The sequence below is a fragment of the Apteryx mantelli genome, chromosome 2 (genome assembly GCF_036417845.1).
Source record: "Apteryx mantelli isolate bAptMan1 chromosome 2, bAptMan1.hap1, whole genome shotgun sequence".
Lineage (NCBI taxonomy): Eukaryota > Metazoa > Chordata > Aves > Apterygiformes > Apterygidae > Apteryx > Apteryx mantelli.
This window is the reverse complement of record NC_089979.1, coordinates 160,811,154-160,835,654: the sequence shown is the minus strand read 5'-3', so window position 1 is coordinate 160,835,654 and position 24,501 is coordinate 160,811,154. Positions and strand designations below refer to the sequence as shown.

At 39.0% G+C, this 24,501-nt stretch overlaps 1 protein-coding gene across 4 annotated transcripts in view; it reads left to right on the top strand.

Annotated features, from left to right (window-relative positions):
- RBM33 (RNA binding motif protein 33) overlaps positions 1–24,501 on the top strand; it is a 103,501-nt gene that overhangs the window by 28,828 nt on the left and 50,172 nt on the right. For 3 of the 4 annotated variants that reach the window (XM_067291947.1, XM_067291950.1, XM_067291948.1), the window contains 3 exons: positions 4,613–4,821; positions 6,835–7,144; positions 13,814–13,872. In XM_067291947.1, the coding sequence (XP_067148048.1) occupies positions 4,613–4,821; positions 6,835–7,144; positions 13,814–13,872 (578 nt within the window). The remainder of the gene's footprint in view (positions 1–4,612; positions 4,822–6,834; positions 7,145–13,813; positions 13,873–24,501) is intronic. The other variant, XM_067291949.1, reaches the window with a different exon arrangement.

The following is a 24,501-nucleotide window of genomic DNA, read 5'->3' as shown; positions in this document are numbered from 1 at the left end:
GCATAATTGCAAGGTAAATGGCATTTGCATGCATTTTCATGTATCTAGATTTGCACTATAGTTTTATGAAAACCTGTAGTGGAGCTTGACTGTTAAGACAGTAATGATTAGAATTAGACTTATTTTTATGGGTGACTTGTGATGTAGCTCTGAGATATAAGTAAGACAAGAGGCAAATGTGGATGAATTTATAGACTAACAGTTTTTTTTTTTTTTTTTTTTTTTAACTAATCTTTGGCAAACATACAGACTTGCTGCTGTGAAATGGTTTCTGTTCATACTGCTTTTGTGTGTTAATTTGTTGATAAAGAGACCAAATAACTTTCCACCAGCTGAACAGTTAAACATCAAAAACAAGAAGAACCCACCTGTAAGTGTCTGCTTGATTTTGAGATTATAGAGCAAATTTTTAAACTGAATAGAACTAGTTTATAAATGAAAGTTCATTGCAGAGCTACATCTCCTTACTCTAAAATCTGAACATAGTTGCGAAAACACTTAAAGAGGAATTAACATTTCAGTTGAAGTTACAAACGTAATTTCTATCCTGTCACATTTTGGTGACCTTTTGTGACAGCTTGTCTCTATTGGAGAAGTGCAGTCTTTCTTGCTGATTAAAGATGTCATTTGAAACCATTTTATTACCAGGGATAGTGAAATTAATCTTGACACTTAGAGACACTAGAAAAATAATTGCTGATTCACTGCATTAACTCTGTGTGTGTGTGTGTGTGTGTGTGTGAGAGAGAGAGAGAGAGAGCGAGCAGTGCAGTGCGGATTAGGATAAGTGGATGCTGCTAAAAATGTGGAGAATTCTCGTGACAGTAGCCGAGACCTTTTCTAAACACTCTCTTATCCAAGATGATGTAATCAGTGGCTTTGAAATTTAAGGGAGAGGTATTGTAGGAAGACTGTACAGTTGATTTCTGGAGATAGGAAGCTTATCATCTTTGTGAAATACGTAACTTTTTTCATTATACTTCATTGAACTCTTCACTGAGTTGGAATTGTGGATCTATATACCTGTTAAGGAGCGTAAAGAAGAAAAATGGCTGTGCTTGACACAGTTGCAGAGGGAATATTTTAGTTTGGATAATTAAAGAAAAATACATTTACGGAAAGCCCCTTGCAAAGTGGTGAGAATGATTATTATATGCAGTAGTACTTTTTGTTATATTCTGCTTAGATGATTTATGTTCGCTGTGATAACTAGCAGCTGAGACTTCAGGCAAAACTAGGAAATTAAAATGAATGTTTTGCTGTTGCCCTGTTGCACTGCATGCAGAAGTGCATAGTATAATCGGTTTACAAGTCTGGATGGTGGAAAAAGATAATAAAAAAAAAAAAGAAAAAATATTGAATGCGACAGCAAACAATTAGGTTGCATACATATGTGTGCATATATATAATTCTCTCTATATATTTTTTAATATGGCAATTCTGGAATGTGGTTTAAGTTGCAAATCTGTGTGCATTTTCCAGCATAATAGGTTTCTGGGATTCTCAGATCTGGGAATTGAGGTGCCCATGCCGTGCGGGAGCCTCCCGAGGCAGAGGCAGCCATGCAGACCTGTGCTCAAGGCTGGGGTAGGTCTGCGGTGGCCCAGCACCGTACCCCAGCACACCCCATCTGGGAGGGCACGGCCGCATCCGGCCTGGCTCAGCCCATTTCTGGCATGGGGCACCCAAGCTCATAACTAGGGAGAAGTGGTGCTACTCGTACTTTTTATGTATATTGAGGTAGCAATGCTAAGTGTTTTGGATATTCATGGGGAATGAGTTTGGTTTACTCTTCATTTTTGCACTCTGTCTTTAAGGGTCTGAACCTGCAGTTCTCTGTTTAAGCATAATTCTTCACAGGTAGGACCTCATTGCCTTCAGTGGCATGTCATGGGGAAGTAGGCTTGATGTGTTAATGTAATATTGTATTCCTTTTTTCTTTAAAAAAAAAAAAATCCAGTGTTTTTAATGCACTTCTGTGGTCATCGATGCATTGTGTCTGTAATGATGCTTGCTATAATGAATACATGAGGAATTTCTTTTGTTTTGGAAATTTTTTCAAAATTCAAAGTTGCATACAACTTTAATGTTTTGGCTGAAAATCTGAATATGTGTGCTGTGCCTATAAAGAGACAGTCTTTAAAGGTTTGAGAACTTTTGTGGGGAGTAGGAAAACAATTTATTACCTTTCATTTAAAGGGAGTGAAATGTGCCTAATATATCAAAGATCATTAGAATGGGCTTCAACCTGGACGTTGTCATCCATTCCCCATGCTTAATCAGTGTAGCTGTTTTGTTTGGTGCAACCCCTTCTTTCTTCTACAGTTGCTGTAGACACTGCGCTGAAGACAGAGACTTAGACACCATCGTGCCTTGTAGGAAGCCTAGCTCTATTCCCAGGTTCACTAAGATTTGCTTTCCTTGCACATGACTTCTAATCTGTTTATTAGGAGGTAGCATCTTACCCTCTGGAATGAGTATCTGTGGTGGGTACTTGTTGCCATGAGTGAACTTTGCTTTCCAACCTACCTTGTGCTGCGTTCAGGATTATAGTGTGGAAGATGGCAGAAAAAATGCCCTGTCTGTCCTATTCTGGAAGAAAAGAAAACTTTCCAACTAACATCATGCCCAGAATTGGATTTGGAAAGGATTTGGAAACCCTCTGGTTAAATGTGCCCTCTAGTTTGAGACACAGTGATACCGTGTCTGAGGTAAGGAGAGAGCCGCTAAGCCTGCTCCCTAAGCAAGTGGAAGCTAGTGGTCTTTCTCTTTCCCAAAGACCAACTCAAAGCCCATGGTAGCCTCTTCACGCTTGCAAGCCCGTGAAGAAACAACTTCCTTGAGGTGAGGACAGGCTTGAAACCAGAGCTCTGGTTTCCCGTTAAACCAGCTTTTTTTTTTTTTTTTTCCCCTGAGAGCTAAGGATGGAAAAAGGTGATTGGTTTAGTGACATCTAATGCTTTTGATTACTTTGCATACGAGAGCTTTTATCTTAATTTTCCTCAGGAATCCATGGTGTGCACATTTAGTAGCACACTAAATTTCGCGAAGTGCGACTCCTTGCCCCTTTTTAACTGCGCCGTGCGATTTTCCTTGTGTAGCCTGAGATTGTCTTGGGCTCTGCTGATCTCCCCAGGCAGGTGCTCGGGCAAAGGTAGCGTTTCGTAAGAATATCTGATGTGGTTGTAAATTAAAGTTTGATACCACTTCATTCCAGTGTTGGAAAGGGGAGAGAAAAGGAGGTAGGGAAACCTGGTTTTTTATCACTACTGTACAGAAATAGTGTGGAGAAATATATGGCAGATCCTGGGGTTTTAGGCAGTCTTGGGTAGTCGGCAGGTTCTAAACTTCTTTTTAATCAAAAAGCCTCTGACTTCCATAGGCGTTGATAACATCTGATAATTGGCACATGCAAATCTGTTGTCTTTGCAGCTCTTCATGCAGGTAGTATCTACAGCCAAGTAAGAACAGCTGCTGGCATGGGAATGTGCTCTTCTCACCCTTGCAGGTACTGCAGGCAACTCAACTTCAAAAACTAATTGAGATTACTTACAAAGATGTTTAAAATGGTGGTTTAAGTAGCTTTGGCTCTTACACTCCCAGTAAATTTTTATGGTTTTCTGATTGCTTTAGATGGGTATTCTTGATGGAGGATATGTAGCTAGGCGGAGACATTGTATTAATGTCTCCAGCTGCCTGAAGAATGTGGTGAGATACAAAGTGGTTTTTTATTCTGCTCTTCGCATATAGCTGTTACTTGTAGTATTAGCAGTAAAACCATTTTTTTCTCAAAAGCGGTCTGTGCATCCAGTATCCTTTAATACTAAGAACACTTTTCTTTTAATGAGCACATGGAATTCTTGTGCCAAATACCATTTATATGCATTCAAAGTGTGTGTATAGTTGTCTCTTAATATGTTATCAGCATTGTCGCAGGTTTTAACCAAATTTGGCAGTTTTTGCTGAGTACCATCAGTTTGTGAATTGGGTGGGGGTTATCACTGGCTATGTACCTGACTTGAGCTGAGCGCAGAATCTGTGTGTGCTTTCCGTAGTCATTTGTAAAGTACAGCCAGATCTTGAACCCTGTGCAACAGATAAGGAGTTACACACTGCAAAAGCATCTCGGTGACCAGAAAGTCCTCCTCTGGAGCAGGCCAAAGTCTAGCGTGTAAAATGTGTTTATATGGAAGACTCAGCAGAACCTTCCTTGGAGAGTTTGCTGGAGCTTTCCTTGTGCTGCGCGACCTTTCTGTGGATAAGCGAGACGTTGTTTAAGATGATGCAAATGTGAAAGGAGCCGCAGTCTCACCCGCAACAAACAGAAGGCAACTTTCAATAGCAGAAATAACCTTTTTTGTTCATGTTTGTTTCATTCAGTTGCCACGTTTTGCCTGTGCAACAGACACAAATATCAGTATGTTTTTCCCTTTTGTAGGTGTCTAATGAAATGTTAACATGCCACCTAAAGGAGATCAAAGCGCCTGCAAATTTTTGTGTTAGTTGCAGCAATGCTTCTGTAGTTCTAGTGATGCCTTTCGTGGTCTTTTTTGTGTCTTTTGAACGCGAAGCTAAAATATTTCCCCCTTCTCTCTCTCTCTCTTTTTAACAGAACTCTCTGCAGAAGCCAAAGCAGCATTACTTGAATTTGAAGAAAGAGAAAGGCAGCTTAAGCAGGGGCGGTATGGCTCAAGGAGAGGAGGGCGAAGAGGAGGCTCGGTGATGTGCCACGGGATGGGCGAACAAAGGCGAGACAACAACGAGAGGGGACGAATGAAGGATCACAGGCCTGCGCTGCTGCCCAACCAGCCGGCCACAATGGTACCTTTTCATCCTTAGTATTCTTTGTTTGAGGGGACTTTCAGGAAATCAGGGGAAAATGTGTTCTGAGCTGTGAATCTTTATGAAATTTGCTCCCCCCCCCCCCTTTAAAAATTGAAATCAGTCTCGGGGGGAAAAAAATTCTCAGTCGTGAACATTGGAAGAAATTCTTGCATAAACTTGTTCTTCCAGGGCAAGGTGGGCTCTGCGTAACATGATGATTGAAAAAGCTATGTGATTAGTCTTGTTACTGGCCTCAACTTGAGGAATCTCAAAGTCTGCAAATTAAAAGTGCATTTTGATTCATGCACACATAATCAGGCTTATATAATCAGGCATATTACCGCTTTGCATCAGCATGGAGCAATAGGTTAATTCCTCTGTTGAAGTCCTCTACATGTGACATGTAGGCATGTTTGTCCCCTGTTACTAATAGTAATTTAGCTGAAAGAAATGAGATTCTGTAAAATGATTTTTTTTTTGGGGGGGGGGGGGGTGTCAAACTAAAATTTTTGCCGATACTTCAAAATCTATTTGTATTCCTAGCATACTACACTGGAGGCAAATAAAAACAGAGGAAAGTAACCACCACTGGATAAATCAGTTTCTGCTCTAGCCATGCTATGCTTAAGCTTCCTAGGACTTCAGATGAAATGCATCTTTGCTCTTTTTCTCCCCTGCCAATTCCCTGGTTTGCATCGCAAACTATAAGTTACTTTTTTCTCCAAAGAGGAAAAAAAAAAAAAAACCCACCCCGGTAGGTGTGTGATCAAGAGGTAGCCCACTTTTTTTTTCTTTTTTTTAATCTGTCTTAAAGTGTACTGGAAGCTGGGACTGTAGCACAAAGGTTGTGTACGTCTTTGCAGGACAAGGTCATCGGTATTAAACAAAGGGAATTTTTTCAACAGCAGTAACTCTAGGTGCCAGTCGCTAGCAGGAGTCGGTGGACTGCTCCCCGCTTGAGAGCTGTGCAGTAGAGTATTTCCTGCTTTTAAAACAGTGGAGGTGGAATCACAGTTTTTTCCTTGTATCGCTGCAATCTTTGCTACTTATTTTGGTTTAAAATGTTGTAACCATTTCCGTGCTCATCACAGTATCTTCTTGTTCATACTTTGTAGCTAATTAGCTTTTAATGTACGTGGCTGCTGAAAAAACAGATATGTCGCATCTTAGTTACTAAAAGGTTGCTTGCTTGGGACTCTGCTTGCACTACTGTTTGAGAGTAGCAGGACTAGGGTTCAAAACTGATTTTTAGTATCAGTGATTTCAGAAGCAGAGGAGTGTCTCTGAAGAGAAGCTTGAGGCCTCTCTTGATTTCTACCGGGTTTTGCCTAGTTATGTTTGGGAAAGTTAATCGAGAAGAGACTTCCTTTTGTGTTTTGAAAAAGAGCTTGAAAAATATCTTTAAAGTAGCTTAGTGCTTTTTTTCCTCAAGCAGTATGGCTAGGTGGGCTGCACTGATCTCATCTCAAGAATCTAGATTAATTTGTGTTTTGACTTTTTGTGCTACAGTTAAGGCCGTCATCTCAGAGAGGTTCTCCTATACATGAGGGAAAGCTAGTGGACTTGTGCTGGTATTGAGGGCTGATCTGCCTCGTGTTCAGCACAGATGCCTTATGGCAGCTGATGACATGATGACATACCTACGTGTCTATATGTATGACACATACAGAGGGACTAAGACGGTGCAGTGTAAAAGCTGTAGGGCTGAACGGCTGCCTCTGGTGACGTTCAGTCTGGGCGTCCTAGGTGCTGCTGCTGGCTGGTAGCAGGTTCTGTCTCTTCCTTGCTCTTTGCCTTCCTCTTCCTCACATTAATGTCTTCAGACATTCTTTTGCTTCTTGTGCTGATCGTTCTTAACAATTCCAGTGGATTTGATGATAGGGGAAAGAGGTTTTTCTATTAAAACTCGGTCCTAATTGTTTTTCAAAGGTGGCTTGGTTTTGTGCCGCTTTATTTGTCAGCGTATTTGAACTGTAAGCATATTGACTTTATTCTTTTGTCTGACTTTAGACTCATTCACAGAGGTTAATTCCACCACATCAACAACCTGTTAGGAGTCTGTTCCAGCAGCAGCAGCAGCAGCAGCAGCAGCAACAGCAGCAACAACAGCAACAACAGCAGCAGCAGCAGCAGCAACAGTTACAATCTCTGCTTCCTTTACAGCATCAGCATCATTCTTCCCCTCCTCCAGGGCTACATATGCCCCCTCAGATAGAAACCCCTAGAATAATGATGACTCCACCGCCAGTGACACCTCAGCAACCGAAGAACATACACATAAACCCACATTTCAAGGGGACAGTAGTGACGCCTGTACAAGGTGAGCTTGAACGCCTTCCCAGTCATTGGAGTGTGACTCATCTCTTTCTGTGCCAAGGATGCAGCAGTTTTTGTTTATCACTTAATGGGCTTGTGATTCAAGCTGATATTCTTTTCCTTAAAACAAATATTTTGCCCCAAGTAAGACATAATGTAGTTGGACTGTAGCCAGCTGAAATAGCAAAGTGTTTTCCACTTTATCATCTTTATTACTCTAATGTAAAACCTGCAAAAAGCAATAGAAGAGGAAGTTGAAAAGAGAATGTATTTTAAAAGTAGCAGATGTCAGTTTTCAGAATTAGGTAAGTACTGCAGTTTATAATTTCCCACATCATTCTAGGTTCAGCCAAGCATTCACAGAATGACCACCCACCTATATTAGTGTGAATACACTGAGGCACTCTTTGAACTGCTATTGCTGCGTGCGAGGTACAAGCTGCTATCCTTATTTGACAAGATACATGCCTTCAATTCTCCTTTCAGCACCACAGTTATGATTATTTGATTCAGAACCGGAGAAGTACACACTTTTTCCGTAACTTATTTAACGCAAGCACCCTTTGGGCTACACTTTTTAGGACAGCTGTCAGCAGAGCTGTTAACATTACTACTTATTTGGGAAGTGTATAATTCCTAAGAGGATAAAAAAAAGATGCCTATATAACTCTGACTTGTGATTCTGGTTGGGATTAGACCAAAAAAAAAAAAAAAAAAGTGTGTGTGTATATATATATGTGTGTGTGTGTGTGTGTAGAGATATACATATATAGATATATATTTACATGTGGGTGTTAGTATTTTTTTCCCCCTCAAATCAGCAGAACTCTAAGCCAGTGCTATCTTTGCTTCATTTATTTGCCTAATGAAAGGTGGGAATTTGGCAGAGTAGTCTATTGCTAGTTCAGACAAATCTGTTAGGCTTCTCACAGATGGCTTCGCAGTAGCTGTTTCCTAGAGATTATTTCTCTTTTTCCTGTCTAATAAAATCAGTGCTTCCCACCAAATTATGCATCAGGACAGATTATCTGGAAGCAGTCCAGAAGCTCCTTTAGCCTTGGATATATGCCTTCTGTGCATTTTTCTAACATTTTCAAAGCAACAGTTCTGGGTACTTGTTGAAAAACAAAAATTGATTTTAGACTTTTTTAGATGCCTCTCCTCCCGTTGATGTAGTCAACAAATCCGCATCTAGGTGAACAAGTTTCCTCCTAATGCCGGTAATGACTGCTGGTACTTATGCTTTTACCTGATTTCAGAAGTATACCGGTGTGTCTTCTCTCTTTTGTATCATTGTTTCTTTATCACATCATCAAGTGGCTGCATGCTTGCCTTGGTCTTGCCACAGCATCTCTGCCACATTGAGCATGTCAAGGGCCTCTCTGTCTCCAGCATAATCTTTTTACTGTCTTGATTTGCTGATCCTCCTTTTAACAGTTATTTACCTCTGCATGGTAGGATATCTTCAGTAAAGATTTGTAATCTGTCTTTCAAAACTTCTACCTGCTGACTTTGTGTGGCCATTCACAGAAGCACAGAATGGGTGAGGTTGGAAGGGACCTCTGCAGATCATCTAGTCCAACCCCCCTGCTCACCTAGAGCAGGCTGCCGTAGACCATGTCCAAATGGCTTTTGAATACATCTCCAAGAATGGAGACTCCACAACCTTTCTGGGCAACCTGTGCCAGTGCTTAGTCACCCTCACAGTAAAAAAAGTTTTTCCATAGATTCAGACAGAACTTCCTGTGTTTCAGTTTGTGCCTGTTGCCTCTTGTTCTGGCACTGGGCACCACTGAAGAGAGTCTGCCCTCCTTCTAGTTACACCCTCCCTTCAGATATTTATACACATTGATAAGATCTCCCCTCAGTCTTCTCTCCTCCATGCTAAACAGTGCCAGCTCTCTCAGCCTTTTCTCTTACGTGAGAAATGCTCTAGTCCCTTAATTACCTTCATGGCCCTTCACTGGACTCACTCCAGTAGCTCCACATCCCTCTTGTGTATATATATATATATATCAGATACTTGTATACGTTGATAAGATCCCCTCTCAGCCTTCTCTTCTCTAGGCTAAACAGGCCCAGCTCTCTCAGCCTTTCCTCATAAGAGAGATGTTCCAGTCCCCTAATCATCTTTGTAGCCCTTCGCTGGACTTGCTCCAGTAGTGCCACATCCCTCTTGTACTGGGGAGCCCAGAGCTGGACACAGTACTCCAGATGTGGCCTCACCAGGGCTGAGTAGAGGGGAAGGATCACCTTCCTCAACTTGCTGGCAACACTCTTCCTGATGCACCCCAGGATACCATTGGCCTTCTTGTCCGCAAGGGCACATTGCTGCCTCATGGTCAGCCTGCAGTCCACCAGGACCCCCAGGTCCTTCTCAGCAGAGCTGCTTTCCAGCAGGTCAGCCCCCAGCCTGTCCTGGTGCATGACGTTATTCCTCCCTAGATGCAGCACCCTGCAGTTGTCTTCTCTGAACTTCATGAGGTTCCTCTCTGCCTATCTCTCCAGCCAGTCAAGATCCTTCTGAATGGCAGCACAATCCTCTGGTGTCTCAGCCACTGCTCCCAGTTTTGCGTCATCAGCAAACTTGCTGAGGGTGCACTCTGTCCCTTCATCCAGGTCACTGATGAAGAAGTGGAGCAATACTGGACCCACTATTGACCCCTGGGATATTCTGCTAGCTACAGGCCTCCAACTGGACTTTGTGCCACTGATCACAGCCCTCTGAGCTCAGCCATTCAACATGTTTTCAATCCACCTCATTCATTTCTTGACTGATAAAAGTATAGTCATCCTCTCAGCAGATCCAGAAAATGAGTTACCTGTTTTTTTAATGGAAGAAATTCTATGTTTCAGTGAGCATCGAGTGTGTTGATGACAGCCGATTCATATGAAATACCCTTGTGCCCTCCATTTTACCAAAGGAATCATCAGTAAGACTGCTGAATAGTTTTGCTAGTGGATGTGCAACGTAGCCTTAAATGCAATCTTTTAAATCACTATAAAACTTGCATCTAGCTCCTTTTGTAAGGGGACATGTAAGGGAAGGTCAATCTTTTGCAGTGGCTGTGAGTAGGGGCCTTCTCAGTCTCTTGGTCTCTAGCAGTAGAGATACATTACTTGAAAGTACCTGCATTTGCACACCTAAGGAAAACAAGAGTAAGACTTCAGCAGTCTTCTTCAGCAAAGATAAGCACAATTTTAAAATCTTCAATGACATTTGCATAGTAAAATGCATCATTAAGCAAACCTCTGCATATTCACCAGCAGTCACTGCAGGTAAGTGGGAAGCAGAAATGTCAGTGTAAGGAGAACTGTTCTAAACTCCTTGAGGAGGAGGAAGAAGAAACAAAAAAAACAACCCCCCCACAAACCCCCAAAACAGAACAAAAAAAATCTGCATTACTACATCAGAGAGAAAACTCCTGCTCGGTTTAATGCCTCTGCTTGAGGCAGAACCTGGCAGTTGACAACTGTGTTCAACTTGCAGCATCATTTATTTCGGGGTAAGAGGAAGTACGAAAGAGGTGGGACGGACCTCATGTTTTTGATGATGTCCTGCTCCTTGGATGAGTCTATTTCCAGGCATATAAGGTGAACACAGTCAGATAAGTGCAAAGTTCAGTGGGATTCTGTTGTCTGAAATGTGATGCCTGGAAGCTAAAATGCCATGTCTGGAAGTGCATGGTATGCCCACTTAGGTTCTGTTAATTTCAATGAAGTGCTGTCATGTTTTCATGTAGGCTGTCTAGTGCCTACCCCCCCCCCAACCCTATAATTTTATGGCAAAATTGAACCTGCATACTTCTAATTGTCTGCGTCAAGGACATTTATTCTAACTCCAAATCCTGGAAATTTACTTTCTTAACATCCTTTGGTTTGAGTTCACTTTTGACTGGATATAGTATATCAGTATCTCCTAAAATAATCTCAAACCTCCTGTATATTGTCATGAAATTCTCATTTGAATAAAATAGCATGTTTAAGACTGCTGGTAACCATTTGTTTTAGTCTGAAAGTGAGTTTGAAGTACTCTTGAACAATCCTATTATTGGCTTATTCCTTTGTCTCAAAGGCAGATCTCTTCTCGTGGCCACCATCTCTCTGTCCAGCCTTGAATCTTGGTTCAGTAAAATTGGAGAGCCACTTTCTGTCAAATCAGCTTGTTTTTTTCAAATTTCCACTCAAATTTTTCCAGTTTTTGAAGCTTCATAAATGAATAAGAGGGACTCAATCCATCAAAGCCTCTAAAATGGCTATGTGAGCCTCTTTTCATACCTTCTTCAGATATTAGTTGTCATTCAGTTATTAGCCTTGTGCAGCATTTGAATCCCATGTCTTTTAAATGCTGGCTTGTCATATAGTTTTCTTTTGTGTTCCTTTCTGTAAATTAGTTTTGAGTTACAGATGATAATTTGGGGCTCAACGTGTCCAAATTGGAGTATGATGAATTTACAAATGCAGTAGGACTGTACATACATGTAGTATGATATACTAATTCACCCATTGATTTAGTTATTGAGGTTTTTTTCCTCCCTTAATATTTATATCACAGATAACTATTTCAAGAATATTTTAGATGCTGCCAGAATCAACATGAATTACTAATGAGCAGTTTCTGGCAGTTCAGTAGATTAGCGCGCCATTTACCTTTTAAAAACTACTGAGTGTCTTGGGAAAAATTACATTATAATTCTTCCAGATCATCTGTATGGGAATTGCTGCTTCATTTCTTCAGGTATAGCCATGGTATTTACAGCCCAAAGCAATTTAATCCTCCTAAAACAGTGTTTAACAACATGCTGTGTATTATTTCAAAACATACCTTTCAAAGCTGGGGAAGATTTGACATCAGGAAGGCGAATGCTTTTTTGAGGCTTATTTGCTGCTTCAGCACGAGAGTCCAAGTATTGAAGGGAGATTGAGTTTGAACTACCATCTTTCATGAGTATTAAATTCATTTGTCTAAATATATATATATAATACATGTACATATATAGGCCACTGCCAGAGGCAGGATTCCAAAATAGACACACACGGGTTCTGTTCAGCTGATGTTTCTCTGCTTTCCAACCCATGCGATTTTTCTCAGTGCCTCTCTGACCTGTAATACGTGAACTATTTTAGTCCTAGGCCTGTCAGGAACATGCTGTCAATTTTTCCAAGTGGTCGTGGCTGCACGATATTGATGGATGTTTGTTAGAGGCTAAGATGAGGCTGTTCAACTAGTATTTTCGTGTAACCTGATTCGGAGTTTGCATGCAGTCCTTGCAAGGCGCAAGGTTGTGCGCTTAGTTTACCGTGTCAAGCCATGAACCAGTAAACCACAAGTACTTAGCAAAAGTGGATAGAAGCCAGGCAGGGATGTGAACTATAAAAATAACTGCTAATACATTAGTTCTTGTGCCTCAGTTATCAAGGGAAAAGGGATGTTTGAGAAATCTTAACAAACTCTGTGTTGGGGAGCGTAACTAATTCAAGGGAGTTGTTGGGTGCGTTTCTTAACGCCTTTCCTGCTGTGAAATGTAATGCAGTAGTTGTTCAAGAAGTTAATATTAGACCCTGTGCAGGAAACAGGTTTCCTGTCACTTTCAAAAATACTCAAAATAAATTGGAAAAAATATCCTAACTAAAAGTTTTTAGAAAATGAAGACACACATTTGGGTTCTGTTTAATTGAAATGCATCACTTCATCTTCTCTAGGCCTTTCATTCATGTTTTAACATTAAAACATTTGTTAGACTTTTAATCACTTAGACAACTCGGAGAGAAAGAAAAAACCTGCACTGAAAAATGGGAAGTCTGTCTTTGCACTTTGTCATACTTCAAAATAAGGTTTTGTCCCCAAGGAGATCCACCAGTAGTTCTTTTGTGCATTATGGCTTTAAGTGACTGGGGGTTTTGTTTGTTTTTGTTCGTTTTTTTGTAACGAGCATCCTGGTATACAGTTATATCCATAAGTCATCCATTTTAATCCCCCTGAAACCTTGAATTTGGACAAGCTATTTTCATGGAGAGGACCTGCTGTTTCTAACTTTTCATGCCATCTCTTTATGAAATGGCAGTCTTTCATCTGAGACTAGCAGCTCTGTGATTACACACGGAGATTATGGTTACATGTATCATTGCCGTGGCACGGCCAGGTTAAGAAGTTTGTTTTCTTTTACTTGCCACTGCCTGCCTCATTTTGCCTTCCTATGGACCGTGATTTATGCCAAATAGGTCCTCTGATGCCTGTGCCTGCCATGCAAAGTTAGTGATGAGACTGGGGGAGACCTAGGAGAAGTTGAGGGGCGTGAAGGTGAGAGGGCGCATTAATCATGCACCTTTCTATGTGAACATGAGATTATCATTCGAATCTCTGCCAGCTTTGCCTAAGAGAAATCTTTGGCTGAGTGCATATTCTGCTTAGCCTTCCTGAAACAAGAAGCAATCTAATTCTGGAAAATGAAGAATTAAATAGTGGAAACAGGCTAGGAGAATCCAAACTGCCCTGTTGCACACTGGAGGTGGTGGTGGGGAAGTGCCTGCTTCAAATGCATTGTAGGAACTGTGCCATGTGAGAGTAAATATAGTGGATTTTAATCACGGCTTCGTATACGACTTCTTTTGGAAATAACAGCAATGACCATTAGGTAAAACAAATGGTGTTAAAAGGTGCTTCTTGTTTCAGTGCCCTTGCTGCCAGTTCCAGCCCAGCCAAGACCTGCCGTAGGACCCCAGAGATTTCCCGTGAGTAGCAGCTGTTTCTTCTTCTCTGATATGGATAAGCATACATTTGCAAAGAAATATTAATATAGCAAATAAAAGCTGTTCTAGTGAAATATAATTTTAAGGATTTGTAAATATTGACAATACACTCTGCCATTGAAAATGTTTGTTAAAAGCTTAAGGTCAATGGATTTTTGAGGGTAGAATTAATTCTGTTTAACTGTAAAATTGTTGAACCAGTCTATCCAGTGGGAGAAGTAGGAATGCATCTTGTCTTAAAGAATATGGGCTTCATTTTATTACTAGAATCTTTCTGTATAAATAGAATCCTTATTTTATTTGATATAATAAAAGGCTATTTGAAAAAATCCCTCAGCTTAAAAAGCAGTATGTATCTTTTATTGTAAAAATCAGCAGAATTTCATACTGTCATTACTTCAGGTGTTTAAATGCCTTCATGTTTTTAATATCAAAAATGGGAATGGCATTGTATGACCTTGCTTTCTTGTACGTCTCTAACTTCCAAAAATAAACAAAGCACATAGCTGTTTCACGAGGCTTCTTTCACTTGATCTATTGGTTCTGTGAATGGGGAGAGTGCTCACTTTTAGACTTTCTCAATATTCATGAATTTGTTGTCTTTAAATTTTTATTTTAGGTGGTTTGCAGAGTGTCAAAATAAGTAAAAGAAAAAATATTTTGTGCACTGTTACCCTAAGTCCTTTCAAATAAAGACCCATATATTATTTTCCCCAAAGATATAAACTACACAGAAGTTATCCTCTGTTAGTGTTTGCAGTGCTGAAGGGGGAAAGTAGATGTTTGTGAACATCTGTGTGGAATCACACAATAAATTACTTGTATAGAGATCAGATGTATTGGAAAGAAGCAGATTTTGGAAACCTGCTGTGACTTTTGATTGCCATGTGCATATCTGATTGTATTTGATGTCGACTGTTTTTCTCACAAGACATCTAGCTAAGGAACTGTGATGTCCATAATTCATACAGGAACTGAGTGTTTAAATTACCACCATATTTCTTCTTTGAAGTATAAAAATGTTAAACAATAAAACTGGAGTTTCATTAAGTAACTTCAAGTTATCCAATTTCATCTACATTTTAACTGGACATATTTTTGTACTCAAATTTATTGCAGTTTTTAGAGGAAATAATTTTCTTTACCAGTTTTTAGTATTAAGTAGAGAAATAATTCAAAAAAAATTTTTAATGAAAATATACATCTTTCATCCTTTTGACGTTGAGTTCCTTTGCCAGTAAACATGGTTTGGGATTGAAAAGAAATTGGAGGACAAGGAATTATCTGTAAATCCGTTGTAATTGACATCTTTGAAGTGTGTTTACATCAGTGTAGAAAAATTAGAAATTAATTTCTTTAAATAGACTGTGAAATTAGATTTTAATTCTGTTCACTTTTGTTTTTGCAACTGTTGAGAAGTACTTCAAACATAGCTAAAAATTAAATCTTGTATGCAGCAGTTTTTTAAATGGAATAAAACAGATTCAACATTTTTGTTGCTTAAAGAAAAACGTTGACTGTTTGCTGCCTTTTTATGTAACCAAGGTACTGGCAAAGAGTCAATGTAACTTTTTTTTTTTTTCATAAAGGGGAGGAAGGATATCTTCAAATAAGAGGATCCAGTACTGAGAGGTGGCTGTCCTGAGGGTTTTTTTTCCCCACTTCAGCTAGTAACCTTCTCTATGACCCTGAGAATGTTACTTAATCTTTCTGTGCCTCAATGATTTGTAAAATGAGTATAATATGGACTTCCCTTATGAAGTACTTTATCAATTTTGTGAAGATTATCAGTCATATTAGGATTAGGAATTAAGTGTCACTGTGTACATATCTCATGTTTGTTTTATTAGATGTAGTATATTTAGCTCTTGAGCTGAAGTCAAATTTACTTTCTGACTTGAAGGTTTGATCTTGCAGAACTACCTTTTTGCTCTATTACATGTCAAATACTTTTGTGCAGTTATAATTCACTTGTTTATGTGTAAATATTGACTGATAGGAGTATAGCAATGGCTAGACAACTTTGCTGACAAGCCATTTGAAAAAGATCAAAGAATTGCTGCAGATTTGGTTCATTCATCCTCTTTCTCTTACAAAGGGACTTCTGGATAAATAAAAACAACTTAGATTTGCTCTTGTTTTTAGATCACCCAGTCAAAGAGGAGTAGTCCTGTAATTTTCCGGTTGCTTTGTTTCTAGACTGCGGAGTTAAAATTAAATGCTTTTAGTCTGTTTTCCCATTTAACATTGAACCTGATGGTTTCTTTTGGCTGACTGTCGCAGAGGTGGCAACATGGAAGACGATAAAATTATTGCAGGGGAGGGACCTGCAAGTGTCCGGTGCTCTAACTCCAAGGAAAAGTTGCCTCTGAGTTCATATCTTATCTGGCAGAGGAACCTCTCGGCACGGAGAGCCCCTGTGTGCTCCAGTCATGGGCAAAGCTTCAATCCGAGCTAATCAATTGCAAGTCATAAATCCATTGGAAACCAGGTGTCATTAATTTATGGCTAATGAAGTGACTTGTAACCATGTAATGGTTAATTCTTACAACCTTTTGCAGAAGGATGTAATTGAAGAGTTGAGCAAAGTTGTAATGAGCATGTGAGCATGTTGGTTTGAGTTCTAAATTATGAGAAATATGTAGGACTAAATCAGTGTAATGTTGGTCAGGACTGAGTCTGCTTGGAGTTGGGACTGATTAAATGCACTTAACAGCCTTGAATCTAAATTTTGGTGTTTCAGGGAGGGGCTTAAATGTGTAGAAAGGAGCTATTAGGACATAATGGAATTAATTTATTTGTGTTCCCTACTTAAAGTTATTTTAACATGTAGGGTGATTTTGAATCAAGCAATAAAGTTGTCCATCTCTTACAGTGTAAGCACTCAAGGTGACTTAGTGCGAACGCTATTTGAGAGTCGTATTCAACTAACTAGGAGTGAAGAGGCAGTGGTGCTGAGGCAGGCTATGAGAAATGTGGTAAACTTGTGCTAACTGGGTATGAAAGTGCCGAGTGTGGTGGAGGCTTCATCTAAACTGCAAAGAGCTCTTTACGGTGTTGTAACTGATAGTAATCCAAAGGGTTAACTGTAGTTTATGCTAATATTTTGTAGGTATTTGAATTAACCTGACACTGTGCAAGTGCTACCTGAGTGTTTTCTTTAAACTGTTCAGAGGACAGACTAGGCTAACATTTTCGACTGAGTCTTTTGGGAGGTCTTGCTTTACATCTCATCTGCCTTAGATTTAGAGAGGCGAATATTCCCATCTCCGGGTTGCTGTCTCAGTGTCACAACTGGCATTTCACAAATAAACATCTACTTTGGGGACGGGTCCGTTTTCAGGAACGTGATTGAAGGCCTTATTCACAGAGCAGTTGGCCGGCGTTTCTGAATTTGTCACACCTTTTCTGACCAAGTTATCGGCTCTTGCAGATGCCTCAGTCCAGGTTTGTAAGCTGCAGCCTCAGGACCGTGGTCCCAACCTGATGGCGTCTGCTGTCTAGGCTAATCTCTTCTTCAGTTGCTATGTTTTTGTGAAGAAGGGTGGGATAAAATAAGGGGAAAAAAGATGGAAAATGGAAAAGCTGTTTCTAAACACTTCCTTTATATCTAAGCTGCTATTAACCAACTATTATACAGCCTAGGCCAGATCCTTTCTTCATATGAATCTGGCAAAATTAGTGGCTTTCAACCAGTAATTTTCATGAGCTAAATTGATGATCCCAATTTTTTTCCTTTTTAATCCCAAATGGGATTCCTCCAGCACATTCTGCATCCTACATGTTTTGGCATTTGCCTAAGGAAAAACTTATTATGATTTTTTTGCTTTAAAAATTATTTAATTTTATTTAACTTAATGAACGTTGCAATAATTTTCAGATGTGGCACATTCGTGTGCAGTTTTTTAAGGATGTATGAAAGTAGACCAAGTGTTACACACGTTTTGGGATAGAATATAACAGTTTTTTGTTGTTGAAATTCCTCAGACAGAAACTGGGGGAGATCCCTAGCATCCAAACTGGAGGATGGAACGGGAGATTTGGAGTGAGGAGGAAGTTGTGGAGAACCTGCCTCATGTTGCTAAAGGCAGCCAGGCAGATGTCCATCCCCCAGCTGAATTTTGTTAACTTTGGTCAACTTGAGTTTGAGAGCTGAAACTAGGAATAATCTGAACTGGCATGAAACAAAGTGGTATTAGTGTCTGCCTGACCGATTAGGCTAAGGCGGCTTTTTTTTCTTCTTCTTCTTTTTTTTTTTTTAATGCACAGAATTTTTCTTCTTTGCTACAACGCCTTAGTGCGCTGTATACCTTCCAAATAACTGTTGAATTCAAACCTAAAAAATAAATTGCCATATAAATTCTCTATTTATTTAGTATTAAAAAAATAAGATTTTAATAGAGCAAATTGTCTTCAAGTCCTTGAAAATAGTCTATGCCGTGTGTCTTTGCAGTTCGTAGGATTTTTTCGTGATTTGTTTCTGGAACTTGTCTGTCTCTCCATTTCCTTTCAATATGATCTTTCTCCCATAAGGATACTTGAATTGTTCTTAAATTGTTACCTGCGCCCCTTAGTAAATATTTTATATTCTCTTTCAACGTGCTTCCATTTGATCTCCAGGACATCAGCTGTTGCCTTAAACTGATGCTGTGAAAGGGGTTTGGTGAGTTTTGATTCTGGTTTTGAACCATTTCTGAAACTTCGAGTTTGACAAATTCTGAGCTTTCGAGTATTATTTGAAATTCAAACAGCGTTTTAAAACACTTGTGTATGTTTTCATCCATGAGAGGTTTCTAAATAGCTGCCCGGTTGTTGCTGTGAACTCCGCTGTAAGCAGCCCCTCGTAAACCATTAACCTTCCTTCCTTGTCCGCTGTCCTTCATTTGCCACTGGCTTGAAACAGATTTTAGACAAACATGGTATTTGTGCTGTAGAAATCATAAAATGCATATTGGAATGCTATTTACCTCTTCCTTTTTTTTTTTCTTTTTCTTTTTTTCCTCCCTTCAAAGTGGCCTTTGGGCTGACTTATCTCAGGCTAAAACAAGGTTTTAGCAAACTTGATCAGTTTGGATTTTACAGTGTGCCTGTTGGGGGTGTCTTTGCATAAACACCACTTGCAGTATGTGGAAGCAGAAAAAACTCCTTGGAAAAGGGCTTGTTTCTCATTGTGGAAAATGCAAACAGGAAGTTTGAATTTTTCCATCGTTTCAAATTCAGCCGTGAGTTGCTATAGGTAAAGAAGGGTTTTAGCAACTGCTACTCAGGTCCTGGCTTTTATTCTCCACCGTTCACGGTAAGGACAATTTTAAACAGTCCTGCATCTGCATACATGCAGTCAATCGTTTTAAACTGTTCTTTAGTAAGTAATGATCATTAACTATTACACGTTTCCAACAGTATGTATATAGGAGACAAACTGTTAATTTAAATGAAAAGCCGCTTGTGAAAATGATTCTCTTGCTTCCTCACAATTATTCTGCTTTAGCTATGGCTTTACTATAATGAGTAACAGTAAATGAAATTTTCACTCTATTACTGTGTAGCAGTAGCAGATCACAGGTAGTGTAGAAGGCATTTTGTTTTCATTTAACAGGATACATGGTATCAGGTGGTGTTGATTGACATTTCTTGGATAGTGCCTTATACAGCGTTTCATGCAAATCATGTTCGAATGAGAGTGCTGCGTCAAATTACATTTCTTTCAGATTATAGTCCTTGCAGATGTGAGAGCGAGCTTGTTCGGCAGCTAGCAAAAAGCTTTCGTTTTGAACACTTACTGTTTTCCCAACTTGTCTGCAAAGCTCTATAATTACAGCACTTAGGATAGTGAAGGAATGACGGGCACTTTCTCTTATCAGATCTATAAGTAGTAGCAAGCAGATGCAGCATGAGATCCCTCCAGCTGTCAAATATTGTCAGGCTGGCAGAGAGGGAATGCAGTTTAAAATGCAGGTGACATAATACCCAACATCCTCCATTTGCTAGTGGGCTTCTGATTAATCACGATTACCATACATTATCATACCATCAAATTTAATCATATCAATGAATTCCCATCTGCAAGAGGAGCAGCAGCAGCAGCTAAACATGATGGTAACAGCTATTAAAGAAGAGAGAAATAGATGGTTTTTAAATGCAGTAACCCTTTAACTTGTCATGCAAGCTCCACTTTGCATCTGCTCTATAGATACTAAAATCAAACAGCAAACTTGTGTGTTTATATTTCATAGTTTTTTGTCACTTACCTTTATGTTCAGTAATTTCTGTTTAGGACTGCCAAGGAAACCTGAGTTGCAGATTTTTTTTTTTTTTTTTGTGTTAATGACATCAGATTTTCTCCAATTCAGTCTCACCTTTATTACCTGCTAATTGATTTTGATATATTTGGATGAATGTAGTTAAAATGTGGGTTTTTTTTAAAGCCTTATGAGCGAAGCATAAATTCTCATTGAGGCTCACAGGAAAATGTATTAAACGTGTAGCTATATAGCCATTAATTAGACACCATTAAAAGAGACTTTTAGCAAAAGTCAGGGCTCCTCTTCTAAAGAAATCTATTAAAATATTATGCAATTGTCTTTTTACTACAATGCGGTAAGGCTAAACTAATGCTTAAACTGAATGCAGAACTGAAATATGTGTTATAACATTATAGAGGTCTAGATGATAGTATAATTGTCTTAAGTGATTTTAACTGAGCCAAAAAACATTATTTAAAAGACAATTCAGTCCATTTGTACCATCACAGTGAAAAACAAATTTTCCATTATCTATCAACTGATATTTATTAATCTTCTATACCCTCAGTTCTTGCCATTTACCTTTGAATGTAGAGGGGAAAATGCTTGATTCATTATAGAATACTAGAGTTTAGAGTAAAATGAGCTGATTTAGAGGAATACTATAGCTTGATAGTAGGATACCCAAAAAAGGAAAAGTTCAGGCCTTCATACCCCACATGTGAGTAGTACCTACAAGCTCATTGGGAGCCCTGGGGGTGTAAAGTGCTTGCGTCTAAGTGACCTTGCAAACAAGGTCAGGGATATGTAGGACATCTGCAAAATGAAATTTCCTTTCAGAATTATAAATTAGGAATGATGTAATATAACTACTAAATAGGTCTGAAATAGCATTTTCTGATACAGATCAAAGTCCAGGTTAGCAGCAGTTTTAATACTGTCTTCTATAAAGTTGTTTTTTGCTTGACTTTTTTTTGTGGTAATGTGAGCATTTTTAATTGAAGGAAGAAGCACCATCCCCAAGTCACATGTATTTATTTTGGGGATTCTCAGGTTGCTTTTAAACTAACTATAGCTGCTCTATCAAGCTTGGAGTGTAATACAGAAATCCTAAATTTGACATTTATGATCCAGGTTAGTTTTGGCCTCTCTGAATTCTCTTTCTAATCATCAGTGACTTGCCAGTCACCAAGATGCACTAGGTCAATAAACATTGTAATAATACTTCCGTGCAATAGTCTCAAGTCTAAGGATAAGGTATAGCTTTTATAGGAGTTTGTCTCAATAGCTCTGAAAGCAGAAGATGTCTCAACCTTCCATACTTTTGTTTGGGACCCTAATTATTTATACATTCCTAATTAAGCTGTCATTTTTCAGCACAAACATATTCAGAAAGATTTTATTGTCTTTCAAATGATTATGAAATTCTCTGCTCTTGAGGGAGAGCTCATGCTTCTGGCACTCTAATGTCTGCTACGCCAGTTCTCCAATTTCTTTTCTGTTCTGTGGTATTCCTATATTGTATTTAACCTTAAAAAGTGAGAGAGGGTACAGGAACGGTCACTCTCTCTCCTCCACACCAGGTCCCCCAAGACTACACCAGAGCCCCAGTGAGGTTTACAAACCAAAGTCAAACTAAAGCTGCCCAGCATGTTAGTTTAAAACACCTGTTTAACAAATTACTTAGGTTTGTGCTCTAATCTGAGAGATTTGGGTTTATTCTTTCTTCAAGTAGTGGAGGCAGCTACAACATTTCAGTCATAGGTCCTATTTATTATAACGGCCCGTCTCTTCTTGCTGTAGACGCTCCTCCTCCAGCCACACCAGACAGGCTGATGAGAGCCCAGCTCTTGTGCTCAGCCATACCGCTGTGAAGTCAAAGCTCCCATTAGGATATAATGTTCCTTTTCTATATTGACATTTCACATAGGAGCCTTTTCTGAGAGTTGCTCTTGAGTGGGACCACTTGCCCTGCAGATTTCCCCTCTCAACCTTCTGTATCTCAGTGATGGAGCAAAGGCCCAGGAAACCTGTCTGTTGAGAGATCCTCCTGTGTAGCAGTGGTTGCTTCTGGGCTGTTTTGCCTTGTTGTTTCTCCTGTGCTTGCTAAGGCTCCTTTAGAAAAGCACCAAAATTGTGAGAATTTTTGTCTTTTTGCAACGTCAATGTCGCTGTGCTTGATGTGCGAAGAGAGATGCACGAAACTTTCTGGAAAGGGACACTCTCTTATATACAATGAATCTTATTTTTATCTTCAGTCTCCTGAACTGCTTGGGATGGTCTTAGTATGGTTAAGAGCAGGATAGTTATCTTCCTTTTTCAGTATTGGCCATATCCATATTTTAGCTACTTGAGCATGAGCTGGCTTAAATAACAAGGGAATCATTTTTTTTCTTTCCGTGTTTTTACTGGTTTTCCATGATGGCTGAATTATATTTTGAGGCTTGAACAGAGAAATTGGACATCAGTGATTTTTCTTACAGACATTCTGGATTTGTACCTAAACTTCCCAACACACTTTTTTATTTACTAGCATTCTGTAGTGTCAAAGAGAAGCTGGTCCTGGTTATGTGGTACATCTTTAATATTAAAAATTACTTTAGACTTGATTTAGGGTAATATCAACCTGTTCTCCCAAACTGAATCTGCCTGTAACACTAGGATTTGTGCTGTCCACTTACTTGAACCAGCAGTTGCTCTCTCCTTGCTTTTTCTCCGAGAAGCTGTATCCCAGGAACTTTGAAAAGACACAGTTGGTGGCATGTGTTCATTGTCTTGAGTTTTATGATACGGATGATTTCTTACTCTGAACTCTAATTTTTGTTCTTCTTGATGAAATGTATTTTAAGAGTGAATTTTTATATAGGATCTACTTAAAATCCTAATTCTGTCAGGAAAATCGTAGGTTTTCTTTCACCTTGATGAAATTGTGATTCTCATAGACATCACAGGGAGACTACTGGGTCATTGGGACCTCATACTTAAGGAAATATCAAAATATGTCTTATTCTGAAATTTCAGTGAATCATTCTCTTTGTATATGCTGCATGCAGTAAATGAGAACGCTCTGAAACTTGTGTGAAATGAACTTTGGCATGTATACATGCTGTATACATTTCTGCTTAAAAATTTTTGAACCATATTCACCATACATGAAACCAGGCTTCTTACACAAGAGGATGAGGAGTCAGTTCTTTGCTCTGGAAGGTGGGCATTTTAGGAAAGCTTTTTAAAAAGTCTAGTAGCTGCTGAAATAAGAGGATTAACATCTTGTGACAGATGGCTATAGTTTTAATTGTCATAGGTTACAGTGGTCATTATTCTTTGCATTTAAACCATATAAGAAGAATTAACTGAGTGGCCCTGCTTAACTGTCAATGGGGTTCTCCTAGCTCTTTGCATTTTAAGTAAGATTGATAAATGAAAACATGTTGTAGAGGCAGGGTGTAATTTATTGAAAGATTCATGAAGTTTCAATGACATTGTTAAGGTATTTAATTAGTCTCATGGAAAAAAAAAAAGTAGAGTGACCCTTTTAGAGAAGCTGATAAGTCATATAATAGCTGTTAGATCCTCTTTATTCCTTGCTTTATAAGATTAACTTTGTGCTAAGCAATTTATGCTAAGTTTTCCCTTTTATTGGTAACCAAAGTTATCTGTGCTTCCTGAATAGATTATTGGAGATAACATCATGTAATTAACAAGAGATTCAGAAAAGTAAAAGTCCAATTTGTGTAAGAATTGTATGAGAGAGAATGTTAATTTCTTAACTAGGAAGGATATTTAAAGGGATAAAAGGAAGGCAAAATAGTGCAGTTCTTTGAAAGGATTAAAGTAACCTTATCTTGTGTTCTTTCAGAAGGTGGGATTGCTTGAGTGTGTGAAAGTCATGTTCAGTGAGCTATTCACAACTCTAATGAATTGTAGACACAAGTTTGCATTGCGTGTCTTTTTTTTTCCCCCCAAAGTGATTGATAACATGCAAGTTATGGCCTTATTGAATAATGCAAGTTAGTAAAAGGGAAATTGCACAACTGGCCGGCATGTGGAACTGTATAACGACATCAGTCTGAGATGCTATAAATTATAGTGTGTGAAAGAGGAGGAGTGGATGGATTTTTTTTCTTTTCTTTTTTTTTTTGTCAGAGTACACTTTACAAAATTAAAGATTTGAGACAATAAAATACCTGTCAGCAGCACTTCAATGTGCAGATATCTTTGACCTTTAAGTACTTCTAAAATGTCCATGATTGCAGATTTCTCTTTGGAAATCAACACACAACCCCATTTCCTATGCAATTTCTTTCTAGACCTAAGTCCTTCTATTTAAAAAGATGAAACAAATTTTAAATGCTTCAAAGTAGAATTA